At 54.9% G+C, this 24,511-nt stretch overlaps 1 protein-coding gene across 1 annotated transcript; it reads left to right on the forward strand.

The window, feature by feature from the left end:
- The first annotated feature begins 1,345 nt into the window (after nt 1-1,345).
- RPS13 (ribosomal protein S13) lies at nt 1,346-8,227 on the forward strand. The gene is made up of 6 exons (XM_075325302.1): nt 1,346-1,388; nt 4,915-4,963; nt 5,143-5,221; nt 7,343-7,512; nt 7,939-8,039; nt 8,147-8,227. Exons 1-6 carry the CDS (start codon nt 1,366-1,368, stop codon nt 8,178-8,180), a joined length of 456 nt encoding a protein of 151 aa, XP_075181417.1. The 5' UTR covers nt 1,346-1,365; the 3' UTR covers nt 8,181-8,227.
- Nucleotides 8,228-24,511: the final 16,284 nt, after the last annotated feature.

A 24,511-nucleotide genomic window follows, 5' to 3' on the forward strand; every position in this document is an offset into this window, starting at 1 on the left:
GTCCCCCCCGTGTATAATAGTGCTCTCCTCCGGTCCCCCCCGTGTATAATAGTGCTCTCCTCCGGTCCCCCCCGTGTATAATAGTGATCTCCTCCGGTCCCCCCCGTGTATAATAGTGATCTCTCCGGTCCCCCCCCGTGTATAATAGTGATCTCCTCCGGTCGCCCCCGTGTATAATAGTGATCTCCTCCGGTCCCCCCCGTGTATAATAGTGATCTCCTCCGGTCCCCCCGTGTATAATAGTGATCTCCTCCGGTCCCCCCCGTGTATAATAGTGATCTCCTCCGGTCCCCCCCCGTGTATAATAGTGATCTCCTCCGGTCCCCCCCGTGTATAATAGTGATCTCCTCCGGTCCCCCCCGTGTATAATAGTGATCTCCTCCGGTCCCCCCGTGTATAATAGTGATCTCCTCCGGTCCCCCCCGTGTATAATAGTGATCTCCTCCGGTCCCCCCCGTGTATAATAGTGATCTCCTCCGGTCCCCCCCGTGTATAATAGTGATCTCCTCCGGTCCCCCCCCGTGTATAATAGTGATCTCCTCCGGTCCCCCCCGTGTATAATAGTGATCTCCTCCGGTCCCCCCCGTGTATAATAGTGCTCTCCTCCGGTCCCCCCCGTGTATAATAGTGCTCTCCTCCGGTCCCCCCCCGTGTATAATAGTGATCTCCTCCGGTCCCCCCCGTGTATAATAGTGATCTCCTCCGGTCCCCCCCGTGTATAATAGTGATCTCCTCCGGTCCCCCCCGTGTATAATAGTGATCTCCTCCGGTCCCCCCCGTGTATAATAGTGATCTCCTCCGGTCCCCCCCGTGTATAATAGTGATCTCCTCCGGTCCCCCCCGTGTATAATAGTGATCTCCTCCGGTCCCCCCCGTGTATAATAGTGCTCTCCTCCGGTCCCCCCGTGTATAATAGTGCTCTCCTCCGGTCCCCCCCGTGTATAATAGTGATCTCCTCCGGTCCCCCCCGTGTATAATAGTGATCTCCTCCGGTCCCCCCCGTGTATAATAGTGATCTCCTCCGGTCCCCCCCGTGTATAATAGTGATCTCCTCCGGTCCCCCCCGTGTATAATAGTGATCTCCTCCGGTCCCCCCCGTGTATAATAGTGATCTCCTCCGGTCCCCCCCGTGTATAATAGTCCCGCTCCTCCATTGTCATCTTGCTGAAATCGTGATCTGAGGAAACCTCGTGTCCGCGGTGGCACGTGACCTCCGCTGAGGCCCCGCCCTGAGCACAAGTCGCACTGGGTAGTAAGCAGAGCGGCAGCGCGTTCAGGCTCCGCCCCTCAGTGACGTATTTCCGCTGCAGCCTGTGACTTGCGCGCTGCTAACTTCCGCTCTCTCTTTTCCTCGCAGCCGCCATCATGGGTCGCATGCATGCTCCAGGGTGAGAGCCGGGACCGGACGGCGGCCGGGGAGCGGGGGTGACTGCGGCCGGGGAGCGGGGGTGACTGCGGCCGGGGAGCGGGGTGACTGCGGCCGGGGAGCGGGGGTGACTGCGGCCGGGGAGCGGGGGTGACTGCGGCCGGGGAGCGGGGGTGACTGCGGCCGGGGAGCGGGGGTGACTGCGGGCGGGGAGCGGGGGTGACTGCGGCCGGGGAGCGGGGGTGACTGCGGCCGGGGAGCGGGGGTGACTGCGGGCGGGGAGCGGGGGTGACTGCGGGCGGGGAGCGGGGGTGACTGCGGGCGGGGAGCGGGGGTGACTGCGGGCGGGGAGCGGGGGTGACTGCGGGCGGGGAGCGGGGGTGACTGCGGCCGGGGAGCGGGGGTGACTGCGGGCGGGGAGCGGGGGTGACTGCGGGCGGGGAGCGGGGGTGACTGCGGGCGGGGAGCGGGGGTGACTGCGGCCGGGGAGCGGGGGTGACTGCGGCCGGGGAGCGGGGGGTGACTGCGGCCGGGGGAGCGGGGGTGACTGCGGCCGGACGGCGGGGAGCGGGGGTGACTGCGGCCGGGCTCCTCCCGTGCTGTGGTGGGGTCTAGAGCTGAGTCCGCTCCGTCACACAGGGAGGTCGGGGCTTGTGGTCATCTCTCGCCGACAGGATCGGCCGCTCTATGGGCTACAGCCGACAGTGTGCATCGGGAGGGGGTATGCAGTGGTCGCCGGTGTCTTGGGTGGTGGGGGGGCGGTGGTTGCCGGTGTCTTGGATGGGGCGGTGGCGCTGGTCGCCGGTGTCTTGGGTGGTGGAGGGGGGGCGGTGGTCGCCGCCGGTGTGTTGGGGGAGGGGGGCGGTGGTCGCCGCCGGTGTGTTGGGGGAGGGGGGCGGTGGTGTGTTGGGGGAGGGGGGCGGTGGTCGCCGCCGGTGTGTTGGGGGAGGGGGGCGGTGGTGTGTTGGGGGAGGGGGGCGGTGGTCGCCGCCGGTGTGTTGGGGGAGGGGGGGCGGTGGTGTGTTGGGGGAGGGGGGCGGTGGTGTGTTGGAGGAGGGGGGCGGTGGTCGCCGCCGGTGTGTTGGGGGAGGGGGGCGGTGGTGTGTTGGGGGAGGGGGGCGGTGGTCGCCGCCGGTGTGTTGGGGGAGGGGGGGCGGTGGTCGCCGCCGGTGTGTTGGGGGAGGGGGGGCGGTGGTCGCCGCCGGTGTGTTGGGGGAGGGGGGGCGGTGGTCGCCGCCGGTGTGTTGGGGAGGGGGGCGGTGGTCGCCGGTGTGTTGGGGGAGGGGGGGCGGTGGTCGCCGCCGGTGTGTTGGGGGGGGGTGGTCGCCGGTGTGTTGGGGGGGGGGCGGTGGTCGCCGGTGTCTTGGGAGGGGGAGGTGGTCGCCGGTGTCTTGGGTGGTGGAGGGGGAGGTGGTCGCCGGTGTCTTGGGTGTGGGGGGGGCGGTGGTCGCCGGTGTCTTGGGTGGTGGGGGGGGGCGGTGGTCGCCGGTGTCTTGGGTGGTGGGGGGGGGGCGGTGGTCGCCGGTGTCTTGGGTGGTGGGGGGGGGCGGTGGTCGCCGGTGTCTTGGGTGGTGGGGGGGGCGGTGGTCGCCGGTGTCTTGGGTGGTGGGGGGGGCGGTGGTCGCCGGTGTCTTGGGTGGTGGGGGGGGCGGTGGTCGCCGGTGTCTTGGGTGGTGGGGGGGGGGCGGTGGTCGCCGGTGTCTTGGGTGGTGGGGGGGGCGGTGGTCGCCGCCGGTGTGTTGGGGGAGGGGGGCGGTGGTCGCCGCCGGTGTGTTGGGGGAGGGGGGCGGTGGTGTGTTGGGGGAGGGGGGCGGTGGTCGCCGCGGTGTGTTGGGGGAGGGGGGCGGTGGTGTGTTGGGGGAGGGGGGCGGTGGTCGCCGCCGGTGTGTTGGGGGAGGGGGGGCGGTGGTGTGTTGGGGAGGGGGGCGGTGGTGTGTTGGGGGAGGGGGGCGGTGGTCGCCGCCGGTGTGTTGGGGGAGGGGGGCGGTGGTGTGTTGGGGGAGGGGGGCGGTGGTCGCCGCCGGTGTGTTGGGGGAGGGGGGGCGGTGGTCGCCGCCGGTGTGTTGGGGGAGGGGGGGGCGGTGGTCGCCGCCGGTGTGTTGGGGGAGGGGGGCGGTGGTCGCCGCCGGTCGTTGGGGGAGGGGGGCGGTGGTCGCCGCCGGTGTGTTGGGGGAGGGGGGGCGGTGGTCGCCGCCGGTGTGTTGGGGGGGGGTGGTCGCCGGTGTGTTGGGGGGGGGGGGCGGTGGTCGCCGGTGTCTTGGGAGGGGGAGGTGGTCGCCGGTGTCTTGGGTGGTGGAGGGGGAGGTGGTCGCCGGTGTCTTGGGTGGTGGGGGGGGCGGTGGTCGCCGGTGTCTTGGGTGGTGGGGGGGGCGGTGGTCGCCGGTGTCTTGGGTGGTGGGGGGGGGGGCGGTGGTCGCCGGTGTCTTGGGTGGTGGGGGGGGGCGGTGGTCGCCGGTGTCTTGGGTGGTGGGGGGGGCGGTGGTCGCCGGTGTCTTGGGTGGTGGGGGGGGCGGTGGTCGCCGGTGTCTTGGGTGGTGGGGGGGCGGTGGTCGCCGGTGTCTTGGGTGGTGGGGGGGGCGGTGGTCGCCGGTGTCTTGGGTGGTGGGGGGGGGGCGGTGGTCGCCGGTGTCTTGGGTGGTGGGGGGGGCGCTGGTCGCCGGTGTCTTGGGTGGTGGAGGGGGAGGTGGTCGCCGGTGTGTTGGGGGGGGGGTGGTCGCCGGTGTCTTGGGTGGTGGGGGGGGGCGGTGGTCGCCGGTGTCTTGGGTGGTCGGGGGGGGGGGGGCGGTGGTCGCCGGTGTCTTGGGTGGTGGGGGGGGGGCGGTGGTCGCCGGTGTCTTGGGTGGTGGGGGGGGGGCGGTGGTCGCCGGTGTCTTGGGTGGTGGGGGGGGGCGGTGGTCGCCGGTGTCTTGGGTGGTGGGGGGGGGCGGTGGTCGCCGGTGTCTTGGGTGGTGGGGGGGGGGGGCGGTGGTCGCCGGTGTCTTGGGTGGTGGGGGGGGGGGCGGTGGTCGCCGGTGTCTTGGGTGGTGGGGGGGGGGCGGTGGTCGCCGGTGTCTTGGGTGGTGGGGGGGGGGGGCGGTGGTCGCCGGTGTATTGGGTGGTGGGGGGGGGGCGGTGGTCGCCGGTGTATTGGGTGGTGGGGGGGGCGGTGGTCGCCGGTGTCTAGGGTGGCGGGGGGGGGCTGGTCGCCGGTGTCTTGGGTGGCGGGGGGGGGGGGCGGTGGTCGCCGGTGTCTTGGGTGGCGGGGGGGGGGCTGGTCACCGGTGTCTTGGGTGGCGGGGGGGGGGGGCGGTGGTCGCCGGTGTCTTGGGTGGCGGGGAGGCGGTGGTCGCCGGTGGCTTGGGTGGCGGGGGGGGGGGGCGGTGGTCGCCGGTGTCTTGGGTGGGGGGGGGTGGAATGGGGGGGTGCTGGTCGCCGGTGTCTTGGGTGGCGGGGAGGCTGTGGTCGCCGGTGGCTTGGGTGGCGGGGGGGGGCGGTGGTCGCCGGTGTCTTGGGGGGTGGTCCCCATGTGTAGTGATTGGTTGCACTGACGTCTCGTTTTCTCCTTACAGAAAGGGCTTGTCCCAGTCGGCGCTCCCCTACAGACGCAGCGTCCCCACTGTAAGTATCGCCCCTCACCCGCTCCTGTTTCCGCCGTCCTAGGGGTAATGTGTTCTGGGTCTCAGTGGTCCTCGGACCTTTCTGTGCCATCAGTCGTGGCGTTATGGCTGCCAGGCGCCTGTGATCGGACGGTGGCTGCGGTCGGACTACAACTCCCAGGATCTTGTCTATTTTTTTAGTGGTTGAAGCTTACGTCTGATGATGTGAAGGAGCAGATCTACAAGCTCGCCAAGAAGGGTCTCACCCCATCCCAGATCGGTGAGTGCTGCAGCCAGACCTGATGAGGGGGGGGTGCTTTCCTGGGAGGGAAGAGGGGGGGTTTGCTGTCCTGAAAAGGGGGGAGGGGGGGGGTTGCTGTCCTGAAAAGGGGGGGGGTTGCTGTCCTGAAAAGGGGGGGGGTTGCTGTCCTGAAAAGGGGGGGGTTGCTGTCCTGAAAGGGGGGGGTTGCTGTCCTGAAAAGGGGGGGGGGGGTTTGCTGTCCTGAAAAGGGGGGGGGGGGTTTGCTGTCCTGAAAAGGGGGGGGGGTTTGCTGTCCTGAAAAGGGGGGGGGTTTGCTGTCCTGAAAAGGGGGGGGGGTTTGCTGTCCTGAAAAGGGGGGGGGTTTGCTGTCCTGAAAAGGGGGGGGGGGGGGGTTTGCTGTCCTGAAAAGGGGGGGGGGGTTTGCTGTCCTGAAAAGGGGGGGGGGGTTTGCTGTCCTGAAAAGGGGGGGGGGGTTTGCTGTCCTGAAAAGGGGGGGGGGGTTTGCTGTCCTGAAAAGGGGGGGGGGGGTTTGCTGTCCTGAAAAGGGGGGGGGGGTTTGCTGTCCTGAAAAGGGGGGGGGGTTTGCTGTCCTGAAAAGGGGGGGGGGTTTGCTGTCCTGAAAAGGGGGGGGGGGGTTTGCTGTCCTGAAAAGGGGGGGGGGTTTGCTGTCCTGAAAAGGGGGGGGGGGTTTGCTGTCCTGAAAAGGGGGGGGGGGGTTTGCTGTCCTGAAAAGGGGGGGGGGGGGTTTGCTGTCCTGAAAAGGGGGGGGGGGGGGTTTGCTGTCCTGAAAAGGGGGGGGGTTTGCTGTCCTGAAAAGGGGGGGGGTTTGCTGTCCTGAAAAGGGGGGGGGGGTTTGCTGTCCTGAAAAGGGGGGGGGGGTTTGCTGTCCTGAAAAGGGGGGGGGGGTTTGCTGTCCTGAAAAGGGGGGGGGGGTTTGCTGTCCTGAAAAGGGGGGGGGTTGCTGTCCTGAAAAGGGGGGGGGGGTTGCTGTCCTGAAAAGGGGGGGGGGGGTTGCTGTCCTGAAAAGGGGGGGGGGTTGCTGTCCTGAAAAGGGGGGGGGTTGCTGTCCTGAAAAGGGGGGGGGGGGGTTTGCTGTCCTGAAAAGGGGGGGGGGGGGTTTGCTGTCCTGAAAAGGGGGGGGGGTTTGCTGTCCTGGGAGCGAAAGGGGGGGGGGGGATTTGCGGTCGTGGGGGGGGGTTTGCTGTCCTGGGAGCGAAGGGGGGGGGTTTGCTGTCCTGGCAGCGAAAGGGGGGGGGGGGCGGGGGATTTGCTGTTGTGGGGGGGGGTTTGCTGTCCTGGGAGCGAAAGGGGGGGGGGGTTTGCTGTCCTGGGAGCGAAAGGGGGGGGGGGGATTTGCGGTCGTGGGGGGGGGTTTGCTGTCCTGGGAGCGAAGGGGGGGGTTTGCTGTCCTGGCAGCGAAAGGGGGGGGGGGGGCGGGGGATTTGCTGTTGTGGGGGGGGGTTTGCTGTCCTGGGAGCGAAAGGGGGGGGGGGTTGCTGTCTTGGGAGCGAAAGGGGGGGGGTTGCTGTCCTGGGAGCGAAGGTAGGTGTGTGTGTTGTGTGCTGTGTTGGGAGCGAAGGTGTGTGTGTGTGGGGGGGGGGGTTTGCTGTCCTGGGAGCGGGGTTTGCTGTGTTGGGAGCGAAGGTGTGGGGGAGGGGGGGTTTTGCTGTCTTGGGAGCGAAGGTGTGTGGGGGAGGGGTGGTTGCTGTCCTGGGAGCGAAGGTGGCGGGGGGGGGGGGGGGGGGTTGCTGTCCTGGGAGCGAAAGGGGGGGGGGGTTTGCTGTCTTGGGAGCGAAAGGGGGGGGGTTGCTGTCCTGGGAGCGAAGGTAGGTGTGTGTGTTGTGTGCTGTGTTGGGAGCGAAGGTGTGTGTGGGGGGGGGGGTTTGCTGTCCTGGGAGCGGGGTTTGCTGTCTTGGGAGCGAAGGTGTGTGGGGGAGGGGGTGGTTGCTGTCCTGGGAGCGAAGGTGGCGGGTGGGGGGTTGCTGTCCTGGGAGTGAGGGAGGGGGCTGGGTGCTGCCGTGTTCAGGGGAAGGAGGGGGTGGGTATGAAAGAGTTGAGTCTTGAGGGGGGTTCCATAGTGTGGGGGCCATGATTGGGGGTTGGATTCCCCTGGCATGTAACGTTTCTCCGCTCCCGCAGGTGTCATCCTCAGAGATTCTCATGGAGTCGCTCAGGTCCGTTTTGTTACCGGTAACAAAATTCTGAGAATCCTGAAGTCCAAAGGCCTCGCCCCGGACCTCCCGGAGGACCTGTACCACCTGATCAAGAAGGCTGTGGCCGTGCGCAAACACTTGGAGAGGAACAGGAAGGTGAGCGGGGGCCGCCTTCTCTGTGAGGGAGCGGGGGCCGCCTTCTCTGTGAGGGAGCGGGGGCCGCCTTCTCTGTGAGGGAGCGGGGGCCGCCTTCTCTGTGAGGGAGCGGGGGCCGCCTTCTCTGTGAGGGAGCGGGGGCCGCCTTCTCTGTGAGGGAGCGGGGGCCGCCTTCTCTGTGAGGGAGCGGGGGCCGCCTTCTCTGTGAGGGAGCGGGGGCCGCCTTCTCTGTGAGGGAGCGGGGGCCGCCTTCTCTGTGAGGGAGCGGGGGCCGCCTTCTCTGTGAGGGAGCGGGGGCCGCCTTCTCTGTGAGGGAGCGGGGGCCGCCTTCTCTGTGAGGGAGCGGGGCCTGCTCTTGGCGGGTGGAGTCGGGTGTGAATGGCGACTGTTATGGTGCGTCATTGGTTCGGTTTCTTTTTCTTCCAGGATAAAGACGCCAAGTTTCGTCTGATTCTCATTGAGAGCAGAATCCACCGCTTGGCTCGTTACTACAAGACCCGGCGAGTCCTGCCGCCCACCTGGAAGTAGTAAGTGCCCTACAGGGGTGGGGCGTTCTCTGGGGGGGCGGGGGGGGCTTTCTCTGGCGCCATCCTTACTGAGCATGTTTTTGTTTTTTTTTTTTCTTCTTTTGCAGCGAGTCGGCCACAGCCTCCGCCCTGGTCGCATAGATCGCGTCTTCCTGACACCACAATAAAGTTTTGCCTTTCACCTCTGATCTCGGCTCTTGTCTTTTGCTCGCGGGTTGGTGTGAGCTCAGGCTGCGGCCGCTCTGCTCTTGTCTTCTGCTCGCGGGTTGGTGTGAGCTCAGGCTGCGGCCGCTCTGCTCTTGTCTTCTGCTCGCGGGTTGGTGTGAGCTCAGGCTGCGGCCGCTCTGCTCTTGTCTTCTGCTCGCGGGTTGGTGTGAGCTCAGGCTGCGGCCGCTCTGCTCTTGTCTTCTGCTCGCGGGTTGGTGTGAGCTCAGGCTGCGGCCGCTCTGCTCTTGTCTTCTGCTCGCGGGTTGGTGTGAGCTCAGGCTGCGGCCGCTCTGCTCTTGTCTTCTGCTCGCGGGTTGGTGTGAGCTCAGGCTGCGGCCGCTCTGCTCTTGTCTTCTGCTCGCGGGTTGGTGTGAGCTCAGGCTGCGGCCGCTCTGCTCTTGTCTTCTGCTCGCGGGTTGGTGTGAGCTCAGGCTGCGGCCGCTCTGCTCTTGTCTTCTGCTCGCGGGTTGGTGTGAGCTCAGGCTGCGGCCGCTCTGCTCTTGTCTTCTGCTCGCGGGTTGGTGTGAGCTCAGGCTGCGGCCGCTCTGCTCTTGTCTTCTGCTCGCGGGTTGGTGTGAGCTCAGGCTGCGGCCGCTCTGCTCTTGTCTTCTGCTCGCGGGTTGGTGTGAGCTCAGGCTGCGGCCGCTCTGCTCTTGTCTTCTGCTCGCGGGTTGGTGTGAGCTCAGGCTGCGGCCGCTCTGCTCTTGTCTTCTGCTCGCGGGTTGGTGTGAGCTCAGGCTGCGGCCGCTCTGCTCTTGTCTTCTGTTCGCGGGTTGGTGTGAGCTCAGGCTGCGGCTTGTCTTCTGCTCGCGGGTTGGTGTGAGCTCAGGCTGCGGCTTGTCTTCTGCTCGCGGGTTGGTGTGAGCTCAGGCTGCGGCCGGTCTTCTGCTCGCGGGTTGGTGTGAGCTCAGGCTACACAGACAGATGTAGGGTGATGTGGCAGCCATGATGGAGTATGAGCGTGGCACCTTGGCTGTACGTCAGCTTGAGCTCGCTAATTCTTGTGCTGCAGCCACTGGATGTGCTAATGTGGGGGCTGCGTCTGTCACCGCCATCTCCTGCGTCTGCTGTTGTCGTGCTCCTGGTCACATGACTGCACGGAGCGTCAGACCGGCCGGATCTAGGTGATAACTCAATGGCTGGCAACGTCTCTGGCCAGCAATGTACAACATTGCTGCCTCCTGGAGCAGCACGGTCTTACGGTAGTGAGGGTGGTGGAGGTGACTGAGCGCAGGGGCACATGGGTCAGTAGTTGCATGCAGACGTTTTGGGGTCTGGTCAAAATTCCTGTTACTTTGAGCAGTTAAGTAGAAATGATCTCTAAAAGGTGTGAAGTTAAAACCTTCAGCTTGCGCCTCTTGAGGTCGGCTATTGTGGAATTTTATTAATCCTCTTTTCAACTTCAGCTTTTTTACAGCAAAATTTTCGAGTTGCTGGTAGGATTGCTAGAAATATCAGAGCCCCTGCGTGACTGCAGAAGACCCTCAGGAAGATTTAGCAGACTCCGGAGGTGTGGTACATTGTTCTACTGTTCAGAGACACCTGCACAAACACGGCCTTCATGGAAGAGTCATCTTCTGCGTCCTCACCATAAAATCCACTCTGAGACGTCTGCAGAAGACTAAACACTTTAGAAAAATTCTCTGTAGTTTTTCTAAATAAATACATTTGACAAAATTGATCAATTTTATTGTGAACAATATTAGAAAAATACAAAAAAGTTAATAAATTACAGGATACAGCAGCATAATAAGCAAAATGACATATTACATTGTTAATGCACAGCTACCTAGGAATACCGCACTACATTACACAAGTATAAATCTTCAATATAATTCCTTCACTTAGTACAATTCAGACGTATAATAGTGATTCTGTGCAAATAATTGTATACAGTAATAGTACCTTACAAAAATGTGAATATATCAAAAATATAAACTGAAAAAATTTTAGAAGCAGGGCATAGCGAAATTACGTCGGGGTGAGAGGATTGTGGCACAAAACATTACTTGCCCAGGTAACCTTGTTTACGATGTTGTGATCCATACTATGCCCCTCAGGCCTTACAATGGCGGCGGTCAGCATTACGGTTGCGTTACTTGTTCTTACATAGGCCTTTTGATATTAATTGACTTGAGCGCCATCTTGTGGTCCGTTTTGGGAATTGTTGGCGGGACATCGTATTTCTGGGCTGCTCTTGCACTATTACTAGCGATTTGGTTGTGGCAGCTGGATGATCTTTTACAATTGATTGCATATTCTAGATATTGGATTTACATTTTATCCCGCATAGTATTTACATTATTTCACAAAGTTTATATTTTTGATATAATCACGTGTAAGGTATTTGGTGCTATTACTGTATGCAATTATTTATTTACACAGAATAACGATATTATACCTTATAAATTGTACTAATTGAGGGCATAATCTCTATTGAGGCTTTATACTTGTGCACTGTAGTGCGGTATTCCCAAGTTTCTGTTAATGATGTTTATCATCACATTATGTAATTTTGCTTATTAAGCTGCTGTATCTGATATTTTATTCTGTATACATCTCAGTTTTAGTCTTTTTATTTTTTTTATCACAATAAAATTGATATTTTTATCGGGTTTATTGCTCCTACTTATTTAGAAAAACAGATAATTTATCTAAAGCTTTTTTGATGCATAATTTGAGCAGGAGAGTTTCTTTCTATATTTTGACCACAATTTTTGCTGTGAAGAGTAAACGCGCCTGATCTATTCTGCGGACTTTCTGGGGACTGACGAGGTTATAATAGAAGTCAATGATCAGGGGTGCGTGTGGAGAGGAAAGGCCACAGAATTTCAGGAAAAGAGTATCTCGCCAACCATTAAGCATGGGGGGGAGGGGGTGTTTGGCCCTGGGAACAATCTGTGGGTAGAATAGATTCAATGACATTTCAATATGTTTGATGCAAAAAGAACATCTCTGTAAAAAAAAAAAAAAGGCTGAAGATGAAAAGAGGAGGTAAGATAAAGACCCTAAACACGCCTGAGAATCCACACGAGGGGCGAGTCTGGGAGCCGGACCCGATGGATGCACAGAGCCCTCTGCTCATTATAGAGAGGATTATAAGCCACATCAAAGCCCAAACTGAAAACGGGAGACGTCAGAGTGACCCTGACGACCGGGGGAGCTCGGCTTCACCTCCCCAGCAGCCATCCTGTGAAAGAAGCCCAGGCACCCGCGGGTTTCAACAGGTGCCAGGTCACAGAATCTGCCTGCGCTGCATGCTTTCTGGTCCCGGGGGTCCGAGGAGAAGACAGGCCTGCGGAGTCCGTATAAAATGCACCGACTCCTATAATCTATAATAAATCGGGTGCAGCGTTCAGTGCAGGATGGGCTGAATATATTTTCATAGGAATTTGGGAAAGTTATGAAATGTCCTATAAATTCTGTTCTGTTCCTGATCTAAGGTCACATTCACACTGAGCATTTCTGCTGCGTGTTTTGAGGATACGTTTTTCAGCTGTAAAAGCAGATCAGCTTTTTATAAAACCGCATCATCTGAAAGGTTCCTGAGCTCATAGATAATGCTCAATAGCAAAAGCGGATTAGAAAACGCCACAAACTGACTGCTCATTCTCTGACGAGCCGCACAACACGCGGCGTCTGCATGTGCTATCTGGAAACCCATTGCCTTTGCTGGATGCCAGAGTCGCCGCATTTCACGGAATTATTTCCGGAGTCGCCGCATTTCACGGAATTATTTCCGGAGTCGCCGCATTTCACGGAATTATTTCCGGAGTCGCCGCATTTCACGGAATTATTTTGCCATCAATGTTCGATGTTTGTAACAAGAAAGAAATTGTTACCAGACACTGGCAGTAACAGTAAAGCTCATCACAGCGTCCAGTTTCTCCAGGCCTTAAGCTGGGTTCACACACCGACAACGACGTCGCTGTTACGTCACCATTTTCGGTGATGTAACCGCGACCTTGTAAGTCGCTGTTATGATTGCTGCTTAGCTGTCAAACACCGCAGACGCAGCAGCGATCATAACGACGCGTCGCTGTGGAAGCCATGCTGCACTTGGTAACTAAGGTAAATATCGGGTAACCATTACCCGATATTTACCTTGGTTACCAGCGCACACGCTTAGCGCTGGCTCTCTGCTCTCCTAGCCAGGGTACACATCGGGTTAATTGCCCGATGTGTGCTCCGGCTACTTGTGCAGGGAGCCAGCGCTAAGCGTGTGCTCTCACGCTGCCAGTGCCGGCTTCCTGCTCACATAGCTGGAGTACACATCGGGTAATTAACCCGATGTGTACCCTGGCTAGGAGTGCAGGGAGCTGGCACTGGCAGCGTGAGAGCGGCGGTGCTAGTAACTAATGTAAATATCAGGTAACCAAGGAAAGGGCTTCTTGGTTACCCGATGTTTACGCTGGTTACAGCTTACCGCAGACGCCGGCTCCTGCTCCCTGCTCGCTTCAGTTCGTCGCTCTCTCGCTGTCACACACAGCGATCTGTGCTTAACAGCGGGAGAGCGACGACCAAAAAATTAAGCTGGACATTCAGCAACGACCGGCGACCTCACAGCAGGGGCCAGGTCGTTCCTGGATGTCACAAACTGCGACGGGACGTCGCTGCAACGTCACAGAAAATGGTGATGTAGCAGCGCCGTCGCTGTGTGTGACACTATCTTTAGTGGAAAAAGTTCTGCAAGATTAGGAACGCAAAAAAGAACAGGTTCTTGCCATTGTAACGGACAATGCTTCACACATAAGTACAATTACACTGATGAATGAGAGGAATGAACAGCATCTAGAAGAGAATGTAGCATTCACTATGTGTGAGATGGAGCCGCAGCGCTGCTCCTGTAACTGAGGAACACACAGATATTACAACAGAAGAACAGCAACATGATACTTTACGATCAGATGATCTTGTTTCCTATTCATCACATGCGCTGTGTTGTGCACACGCTGCAGCTGGCAATAAGAGAGAGTCTGCCAGAGGGACCCCGGATTCACACATCCGGCTTTTTGCCGGTTTGGCGGATGCGGCGCACTCCAGTACAGTGTATACAGTACAGTGGCAGTGTGACAAACGCCGGTCACATGCTGTCATTGACCCGAAAGTTGTGGCGCTGCCACTGTACTGTATCGTACTGTACTGGCATGCGCCGCATCCGCCAAACTAGCGAAAAGCCGGATGTGTGAAACTGGGTGGACATGCTGGAAATCTAATTGGAAAAGTGAGGAAGTTGGTTATTGCCACCAGAACCCCTAAAATTGATTCCATCTTGAAGAGACGTGCTGGGAAAGGTGCAATTGTTGTTCAAGCCACTCGGTGAGGCAGCAATTATTTAATGACTGAGCGATTGCTTGAACTAAAATAGTTTCTTATAGATATGATGAACCCTCAAGTAACATTAAATGAAGGTCAATAGACACAGACGGCTGAATTGAAGGAATTGCTTCATCACCCATTTACCGTGACTAAAAAATTACAAGCTGAAGATTTAACTCCTGGCATTTTCATTAGGGAGTGGAAGAACTTGCTATTTTGCCTGTCCCAAAGAGGAGGTTTAATCGCAGATGGCATTTCTGCTTCAATGAAACAGAGACACAGCTACTGGAAAATAAAATTCTTCTGGCAGCTGTTTATGTGGACCCAAGTCATCGTATACTGCTTGATGATCAACAGCTTACTAAAGGAAAAGAAGCTGTGACTGAGGTAGCAGTTAGGATGAGCGGCTACAGGACTGCCAGGCAGAAGAGGACTTGGGGCCTGACAGTGCTACTGCTGCCATATCTTCAGCCTCATCAGATGAGGAGTTGAACTTTGACAAGTATTTGGATGACATGGAGCTGGCAAAGCGTTGCCGCAACGAAAAAGATGTCACTCCGTCTCCTATAGCAGCAGATTGGCCAGATGTCACTCCGTCTCCTATAGCAGCAGATTGGCCAGATGTCACTGCGTCTCCTATAGCAGCAGATTGGCCAGATGTCACTGCGTCTCCTATAGCAGCAGATTGGCCAGATGTCACTGCGTCTCCTATAGCAGCAGATTGGCCAGATGTCACTGCGTCTCCTATAGCAGCAGATTGGCCAGATGTCACTGCGTCTCCTATAGCGGCAGATTGGCCAGATGTCACTGCGTCTCCTATAGCAGCAGATTGGCCAGATGTCACTGCGTCTTCTATAGCGGCAGATTGGCCAGATGTCACTGCGTCTCCTATAGCAGCAAATTGACCAGATTTCTCTCCGTCTCCTATAGCAGCAGATTGGCCAGATGTCACTGCGTCTCCTATAGCAGCAGATTTAGCAGAGGTCACTGCGTCTCCTATAGCAGCAGATTGAGCAGATGTCACTGCGTCTCCTATAGCAGCAGATTGCCCAGATGTCACTGCGTCTCCTATAGCAGCAGATTGAGCAGCTGTCACTGCGTCTCCTATAGCAGCAGATTGAGCAGATGTCACTCCGTCTCCTATAGCGGCAGATTGGCCAGATGTCACTGCGTCTCCTATAGCGGCAGATTGAGCAGCTGTCACTGCGTCTCCTATAGCAGCAGATTGAGCAGATGTCACTGCGTCTCCTATAGCAGCAGATTGAGCAGATGTCACTGCGTCTCCTATAGCAGCAGATTGAGCAGATGTCACTGCGTCTCCTATAGCGGCAGATTGAGCAGCTGTCACTGCGTCTCCTATAGCAGCAGATTGAGCAGATGTCACTGCGTCTCCTATAGCAGCAGATTGGCCAGATGTCACTGCGTCTCCTCTAGCATTGGCCAGATGTAACTCCGTCTCCTATAGCAGCAGATTTAGCAGAGGTCACTGCGTCTCCTATAGCAGCAGATTGAGCAGATGTCACTGCGTCTCCTATAGCAGCAGATTGCCCAGATGTCACTGCGTCTCCTATAGCAGCAGATTGAGCAGCTGTCACTGCGTCTCCTATAGCAGCAGATTGAGCAGATGTCACTCCGTCTCCTATAGCGGCAGATTGGCCAGATGTCACTGCGTCTCCTATAGCGGCAGATTGAGCAGCTGTCACTGCGTCTCCTATAGCAGCAGATTGAGCAGATGTCACTGCGTCTCCTATAGCAGCAGATTGGCCAGATGTAACTCCGTCTCCTATAGCAGCAGATTGAGCAGATGTCACTGCGTCTCCTATAGCAGCAGATTGGCCAGATGTAACTCCGTCTCCTATAGCGGCAGATTGCCCGGATGTCACTGCGTCTCCTATAGCGGCAGATTGCCCAGATGTCACTGCGTCTCCTATAGCGGCAGATTGGCCAGATGTCACTGCGTCTCCTATAGCGGCAGATTGGCCAGATGTAACTGCGTCTCCTATAGCGGCAGATTGGCCAGATGTCACTGCGTCTCCTATAGCGGCAGATTGGCCAGATGTCACTGCGTCTCCTATAGCGGCAGATTGGCCAGATGTCACGGCGTCTCCTATAGCGGCAGATTGGCCAGATGTCACGGCGTCTCCTATAGCGACAGATTGGCCAGATGTCACTGCATCTCCTATAGCGGCAGATTGGCCAGATCTCACTGCGTCTCCTATAGCGGCAGATTGGCCAGATGTCACTGCGTCTCCTATAGCTGCAGATTGGCCAGATGTCACTGCGTCTCCTATAGCGGCAGATTGGCCAGATGTCACTGCGTCTCCTATAGCGGCAGATTGGCCAGATGTCACTGCGTCTCCTATAGCGGCAGATTGGCCAGATGTCACTGCGTCTCCTATAGCGGCAGATTGGCCAGATGTCACTGCGTCTCCTATAGCGGCAGATTGGCCAGATGTCACTGCGTCTCCTATAGCGGCAGATTGGCCAGATGTCACTGCGTCTCCTATAGCGGCAGATTGGCCAGATGTCACTGCGTCTCCTATAGCGGCAGATTGACCAGATGTCACTGCGTCTCCTATAGCGGCAGATTGGCCAGATGTCACTGCGTCTCCTATAGCGGCAGATTGGCCAGATGTCACTGCGTCTCCTATAGCGGCAGATTGGCCAGATGTCACTGCGTCTCCTATAGCAGCAGATTGGCCAGATGTCACTGCGTCTCCTATAGCAGCAGATTTAGCAGAGGTCACTGCGTCTCCTATAGCAGCAGATTGAGCAGATGTCACTGCGTCTCCTATAGCAGCAGATTGCCCAGATGTCACTGCGTCTCCTATAGCAGCAGATTGAGCAGCTGTCACTGCGTCTCCTATAGCAGCAGATTGAGCAGATGTCACTCCGTCTCCTATAGCGGCAGATTGGCCAGATGTCACTGCGTCTCCTATAGCGGCAGATTGAGCAGCTGTCACTGCGTCTCCTATAGCAGCAGATTGAGCAGAGGTCACTGCGTCTCCTATAGCAGCAGATTGGCCAGATGTAACTCCGTCTCCTATAGCAGCAGATTGAGCAGATGTCACTGCGTCTCCTATAGCAGCAGATTGGCCAGATGTAACTCCGTCTCCTATAGCAGCAGATTGAGCAGATGTCACTGCGTCTCCTATAGCGGCAGATTGACCAGATGTCACTGCGTCTCCTATAGCGGCAGATTGGCCAGATGTCACTGCGTCTCCTATAGCGGCAGATTGGCCAGATGTCACTGCGTCTCCTATAGCGGCAGATTGGCCAGATGTCACTGCGTCTCCTATAGCGGCAGATTGGCCAGATGTCACGGCGTCTCCTATAGCGGCAGATTGGCCAGATGTCACGGCGTCTCCTATAGCGACAGATTGGCCAGATGTCACTGCGTCTCCTATAGCGGCAGATTGGCCAGATCTCACTGCGTCTCCTATAGCGGCAGATTGGCCAGATGTCACTGCGTCTCCTATAGCGGCAGATTGGCCAGATGTCACTGCGTCTCCTATAGCGGCAGATTGGCCAGATGTCACTGCGTCTCCTATAGCAGCAGATTGGCCAGATGTCACTGCGTCTCCTATAGCAGCAGATTGGCCAGATGTCACTGCGTCTCCTATAGCAGCAGATTGAGCAGATTTCAGTAACATTTTTCACTTGCTCTCAAAGAAATAGAAAAATTCAACCGTTCATCAAAACTGACCGTGCATGAGGCCATTCCTTTATACCCGGAGATTGTTAGATGTTCCCATGTGGTTACGGCTTTCCTCCAGCCCCAGTCACTGTAGAGAGGTCGTTCTCCAGCCTTAAGGCTCTGTGCGCACTAGAAATGTGAATTTTCTCAAGAAAATTTCTTGAAACTTCTGGGAGTGGAAGATTTCCGCACCTGCGGAAAAATCCGCGGGAAAAACACATGCGGATTTGCCGCGGATTTTCCGCAGGTTGGTCCCTGCGGTTTTGCAATAAATAATATAGATAATCGATAGACAGATAATGGATAGAGTGAAAGATGTATAGATGAATAGATAGATGAGAAAGACCTATATAATGTTCCACCCCCCTGCATATTCTAAGCTGGCACCCTTTAGTGACTTTCATGTGGCACTAAAGGGTGCTTAGCCTTGTATTTAGCCATAAAACAAATAAATAATTAAAAAAAAACTGACGTGAGGTCCCCCCATCTTTTGTAGCCAGCTAGGGTAAAGCAGACGGCTGCAGACCACAGCTGGCAGCTTCACCTTGGCTGGTAATCCAAAATAGAGGGCACCCCACGCTGTTATTTTACATTAAATAAATAATTTAAAACAAAAAACGTGGGGTCCCCCCAAATTGGATCACCAGCCAATGTAAAGCGGACAGCTGTGGTCTGGTATTCTCAGACTAGGGAGGTCCACTGTTATTGGACACTCCCCAGCCTAAAAATAGCAGGCCGCAGCCGCCCCAGAAGTGGCGCATCCATTAGACGTGCCAATCCTGGCGCTTCGCCCCAACTCATCCCGTTGCCCTGGTGCGTTGGCAAACGAGGTAATATATGGGGTTAATGCCAGATGTGTAATGTCACCTAGCATCAAGCCCTGGGGTTGGTGAGGTCAGGCGTCTATCAGATACCCGACATCACAAACCCAGTCAGTAAGAAAAAATAGACAACAAAAAAAGTTTTATTTGAAAAAACACTCCCCAAAACATTCCCTCTTTAACCAATTTATTGAAAAGAACAATCAATTCCACGTCCGGCGTAATCCAATAAGGGGGGGGGGGGTGCACGGCGATCCATACCATAGTCGCTGTCCCAGTCAATGAAGAACAGAATGTTCCCTATTGGCTGGGAGAGCCGTGCAGTGACCTGAGCTAACATCAATAGGTCAGCCCAGGTCACTGCAGGGGATGCCGAGCGCTGCCGTCAGGAGGATAGATGAGATCATTACCTGCTGTGATCATCTCCTGTACTGCTGACGTCAGCGCTGTCACTGACTTCTATGCCCGCCGCGTTGTCAGAAGTATCGCGAGAGCCCGTGACGTCACCGCTAGTGACAGTCTCGGGCCGCCCGCGAGACGGGCTTCGACAGCAGTGACCGCGGTGACGTCAGGAGGCAGGAGATCGTCACAGCAGGTAATGATCTCACCTCCTGACAGCATTGATCGTCATCCCCGCGGCTGCCAGCACTGCAGGGTGTCAGTGTGTGTCTGCCTGCGCTGCCGCGTGACAGGCTGCTGACACTGCGGGCAGACACTGACACACTGCGGGCAGACACTGACACACTGCGGGCAGACACTGACACACTGCGGGCAGACACTTGACACCTTGCAGTGCAGTGTCAGTGTCTGCCTGTGTCAGTGTCTGCCTGCGCTGCAGCGTGACAAGCTGCTGATACTGTGGGCACACACTGACACTGCAGGGTGACAAGCTGCTGACACTGCGGGCAGACACTGACATACAGCAGTGCAGGCAGCCGCGAGGCTGGAGCGGGACATAGACTGCACGGGCACCTGGAGGTCGCACGGAAGTGCTTCTGTGCGGCGTCCAGGGAGTGTGACGTCTGTGTTTACTCTGCTCCGCTTCCTCTTCCTGGCATAATGACATCACTTCCTGCAAAACCGCAGGCAGCGATGAGCATTACCGCAGGTAAATCGCGGCTATACCGGGGGTATTCCGCAGGTAAATCGCGGCTATACCGGGGGTATTCCGCAGGTAAATCGCAGCTATACCGGGGGTATTCCGCAGGTAAATCGCGGCTATACCGGGGGTATTCCGCAGGTAAATTGCAGCTATACCGGGGGTATTCCGCAGGTAAATCGCGGCTATACCGGGGGTATTCCGCAGGTAAATCGCGGCTATACCGGGGGTATTCCGCAGGTAAATCGCGGCTATACCGGGGGTATTCCGCAGGTAAATCGCGGCTATACCGGGGGTATTAAGCAGGTAAATCGCGGCTATACCGGGGGTATTCCGCAGGTAAATCGCGGCTATACCGGGGGTATTCCGCAGGTAAATCGCGGCTCTACCGGGGGTATTCCGCAGGTAAATCGCGGCTATACCGGGGGTATTCCGCAGGTAAATCGCGGCTATACCGGGGGTATTCCGCAGGTAAATCGCGGCTATACCGGGGGTATTCCGCAGGTAAATCGCGGCTATACCGGGGGTATTCCGCAGGTAAATCGCGGCTATACCGGGGGTATTCCGCAGGTAAATCGCGGCTATACCGGGGGTATTCCGCAGGTAAATCGCGGCTATACCGGGGGTATTCCGCAGGTAAATCGCGGCTATACCGGGGGTATTCCGCAGGTAAATCGCGGCTATATCGGGGGTATTCCGCAGGTAAATCGCGGCTATACCGGGGGTATTCCGCAGGTAAATCGCGGCTATACCGGGGGTATTCCGCAGGTAAATCGCGGCTATACCGGGGGTATTCCGCAGGTAAATCGCAGCTATACCGGGGATATACCGCACATCATTTGCTACCTGCGCTATACCCCCGGAATTTCGCGATTACATTACAGTGAATGGAGTGAAATTCCGGGGGTATACCGCAGGTACCTGCGGAAAATAATGGACATGCTCATTTTCTCAAGAAAGTTTCTCGAGAAAATCTTCTCAAGGAAATTTCTTGAGAAAAATCCACACAGTGCGCACAGATATTTTTTTTTCTCATAGGATTTGCTGGGAAATGTCTGCACAAAGATTGCAGACATTTCTCAAGAAATTTCCGAGGCAAATCCGCGGGTAAATCCGCGGGCAAAACGCACTAGTGCGCACAGAGCCTAACAGATTCGAGGTCATCTGCGAAGGACGATCTGATGGAGGCAATTCTATGTCTTACACCAAATTCAGAGACTGCACAAATGGTATTTAGAATGTTTTTGTTGAAAACTTTTTGCCACTTACATAGCGTATTACAGAGTGTATATGTGTATATAATATATATATATATATAATATACACACAATATATATATATATATATATATATATATATATATATATATATATATATATATATATACACACACATATACACACACACACACACATATATATATATAGAAACAGAAGTTCCAGGCGGCACACAATCCTTCAAGGTGCACGTGTCCAAGGAAGGCATCCACAGTATAATTAATACAAAGGACCGGCACTCCAAATCTACTGAAATATTTTTGTAGTTTATTCCATCATAATATACAGGCGTAAATACGCGTTTCGGCTAATAGTGAGCCTTTTTCACATCTATAGATTAAATGAATGCACACACATATATATACACACAATGAGTGGATTACTTCCTTTGTGACTGACCCACCTATCTCATCTGCATACTAAATTAATTAGTTAATTTATATTAATCAAATTTCCATATATGTTTCTCATTAGAATTCAAACTGAAACAAGCAGATTCACTGAGATGATGGTTCAACCACAATTACAATGGATTTAGACATATAAAGAACCAATAGTTGAACAACAGCCTAATAAATCAAAGGGTTAAATTTTTCCCTTTGCTCAAAATTACATAAATTATTTGACATTTTCCATGTAAATTAGTACATCTTTAATATTGCAAATACACTGTCATTACATGTCAAGTATATTTTTCCTTGATTTTAATAAGTCGCACTAATTAATTTAGTATGCAGATGAGATAGGTGGGTCAGTCACAAAGGAAGTAATCCACTCATTGTGTGTATATATATGTGTGTGCATTCATTTAATCTATAGATGTGAAAAAGGCTCACTATTAGCCGAAACGCGTATTTACGCCTGTATATTATGATGGAATAAACTACAAAAATATTTCAGAAGATTTGGAGTGCCGGTCCTCCCGGTACATATATATATATATATATATATATACATACATACATATATATATATATATATACATATATATATATATATATGTCAAAAAAATCCACTGTGCAACTATTGAGCAGGTGATGGCAGTCATCAATAACCCACGGTTCACAAGCCCAAATCATATTTTTATACACACAGGAACAAACAATCTGCCAGCCCAACACCAGCAGATCGCAGGACAACTGACCCAACTAGCAAAGACGGCAAAACTAAAATTCCCAGACAGCAAAATAATTCTATCATCTCTGCTCCCAAGAAACGATGTATCCAGCCAAACTACCCAGAACATCAACACGGACCTGACCACAAGAATCAAGGCTGTGCCCGACGTGATCCTGGCACAACACCCCTCCATAAAACACCAACACCTCTACGACGACAAGCACCTAAACAAACAAGGGGTCAGCCTACTGGCCAAAGAGCTGAAGGACATTATACTAAACAGAGACCCCATGCCTGGACTCAACAACAACCAAAATCCCATGGAAAGACCCCCAACAATAAAAAGACAGGAAACCCCAATTTCATCACAGGAGGCCAGAAACAAAGCCCTTCACCCAACATCGGGCCATCAGAGGAGGAGGAGACCACCATGGAGGGGACCATCAACCCCACACAGAGACATGCAGGGCAGAGATATGGAAGAGATTAGAACCCTGCTCAGCACATTGTGCAGGAAACTAATGTGACTGGATCTAACATACCTATAAACCAGTCGTAAATCCAGAGTGTCTTACACAGCCGCACTCATTACAAGGTATATACACATGAGGTATATAGAAAAAAAAAAAAAAAAAAATGACCTCATTCACAATCAGCAGCTGGAACATCCAAGGCCTGAGCACCTCGGCCTTTGGATGTAAAACAAATGACCCCGACTTTATTCAAAGACTGAAGAATATAGACATTCAGATCCTCCTGGAAACATGGACCAGAGCTGAAAACGAATCTCTGGTGCCAATCGGATACAGAGAAATCTCTGTCCCTGCCCTTAAAAATAAAAACATCAAACAGGGCCGCTGCTCAGGAGGAATATTGATCTGGTATAAAGAAGAGCTCCACCAGTACATCACACCAGTGAAGAGAGGAGGCAGCCACATATGGATCAGAATCAGCAGCTCCATCCTCACCTCTCAGTCCGATGTCTACCTCTGCACCACCTATATACCACCGCCAGAGTCCCCCTACTTCAATCCAGACAGCTTTGAGATCTTACAAGAAGAAGCCACCCATTATCAGGTCCTGGGCAAAGTTCTCATCTTTGGAGACCTCAATGCAAGAACAGGGAGAGAAAAAGACTTTCTGACCACAGACGGAAACATCTACATATTTGGGGCAGAGAATGACAGTCACGACTCAGAACACTCAGAGAGAAACAGCTATGACAGTACAGTCAACAAAAGTGGCAAAAAGCTCCTGAACTTATGTAAAAGTTTAGGTCTTCATATTCTTAATGGACGTACAAAGGGAGACTCACTGGGAAGATATACACTAGACTCCCATGTAGGAAGGAGTGTAGTAGACTACGCCATTACAGATATGGACCCGGCAAATATTAGCGCCTTCATAGTCACCCCACAAACGCACCTGTCAGACCACAGCCAACTTCTCCTGTACATAAAATCTACAGAGAAACCATCCACACAAAAGCCACAGCAGAGCAGCCTCTACAACCGACCTCCATCCTATAAATGGTCCAAGACGTCAGAAATAAAATATAAAGAGGCTCCCAACAGACCGGAATTACAAGAGATGCTCCACAACTTCTACAGCTACAAGTACAAGTCAAACCCAGAAGGAGTGAATCAAGCTGCAAAAGACCTCAACAAAATATTCCACACCATGGCCAAATTGTCCGACCTCAAACAAGTCAACTACAAGAGGCCAAAAGAAAAGCAGATCAATGGTTGGTTTGACAAAGAGTGTAAAGCCGTTCGAAAGACCCTGAGAACAGCCTCAAACAATAAACACAGAGACCCCAACAACCCAGACCTGAGGGAAGCCTATGACACCATACAAAAGCAGTACAAAACCATCCTCAGGAGGAAGAAGCAGAGCTACATCTCTACCAAACTTAGCCAACTCCAAGACGCCCTCCAAGACAACTCCTTCTGGGAAATATGGAGCCACATGGACACAAAGAGCAAGAAAAAGACTGATACCCATATCCAAAATGGCAACATCTGGCTCCAGTACTTCAGAGACCTCTACAAAGACATCCCAAAAGAAGGACTAAGCCAAGAGCAGGAAAACATAACATCAAAACTAAAGGCAATGGAAGAGAAAATCAAAAACTTCCAAAACCCACTGGACACACCAATTACATTACAGGAAGTTGCAGAGAAAATCACTTCCATAAAGTGTAAAAAATCTAGTGGTCTGGATGGAATCCCCCCAGAGATGTTGAAGTACAGCCCACCAGAAATTCAAGCTGCAATGGTTAAACTGTTCAACATTGTGCTGAGTGCTGGCTACTTCCCTCGTACCTGGAACCAAGGACTCATTACACCGATCCACAAGAGTGGGGACAGGTATGACCCTGCCAACTACAGAGGCATATGTGTCAGCAGTAACTTGGGAAAACTGTTCAACAGCATCCTAAACAAAAGGATCATCAGTTTCCTTACCGAGCACAATGTCCTGAGCAAAAGCCAAGCAGGGTTCGTGCCAAACCACCGCACCACGGACCACATCTACACCCTGCACAGTCTCATTCAGAGCCACGTCCACAATACAAAGCATGGGAAGATATACGCCTGCTTTGTAGACTTTAAAAAGGCCTTTGACTCAGTGTGGCACCCGGGCTTGTTCTTAAAAATGCTGGAAAGCGGAATAGGAGGAAAGACCTACGATGTCATCAAAAGCTCCTACACCGAGAACCTCTGCAGCGTGAGTGTGAACGGTAGAAGAACGGCTTATTTCCAGCAGAGCCGAGGAGTCAGACAGGGCTGCAGCCTAAGTCCAACGCTCTTCAATATTTACATCAATGAGCTGGCTGCTGCTCTGGAATCTTCACCTGCTCCAGGTCTCACACTCCATGACGCCCAGGTGAAATTCTTGCTCTATGCAGATGACCTACTGCTGGTGTCACCAAC

Source organism: Anomaloglossus baeobatrachus, chromosome 10 (assembly GCF_048569485.1).
Source record: "Anomaloglossus baeobatrachus isolate aAnoBae1 chromosome 10, aAnoBae1.hap1, whole genome shotgun sequence".
NCBI classification, from domain to species: Eukaryota; Metazoa; Chordata; class Amphibia; order Anura; family Aromobatidae; genus Anomaloglossus; species Anomaloglossus baeobatrachus.

Bases quoted from the DNA above. Each gene is read 5' to 3' on its own strand.
- RPS13 (XM_075325302.1), top strand. From the start codon at position 1,366: ATGGGTCGCATGCATGCTCCAGG. The intron at 1,389-4,914 runs GTGAGAGCCGGG...TTCTCCTTACAG, and splicing joins GGTCGCATGCATGCTCCAGG to AAAGGGCTTGTCCCAGTCGG. The intron at 7,513-7,938 runs GTGAGCGGGGGC...TTTTTCTTCCAG, and splicing joins ACTTGGAGAGGAACAGGAAG to GATAAAGACGCCAAGTTTCG.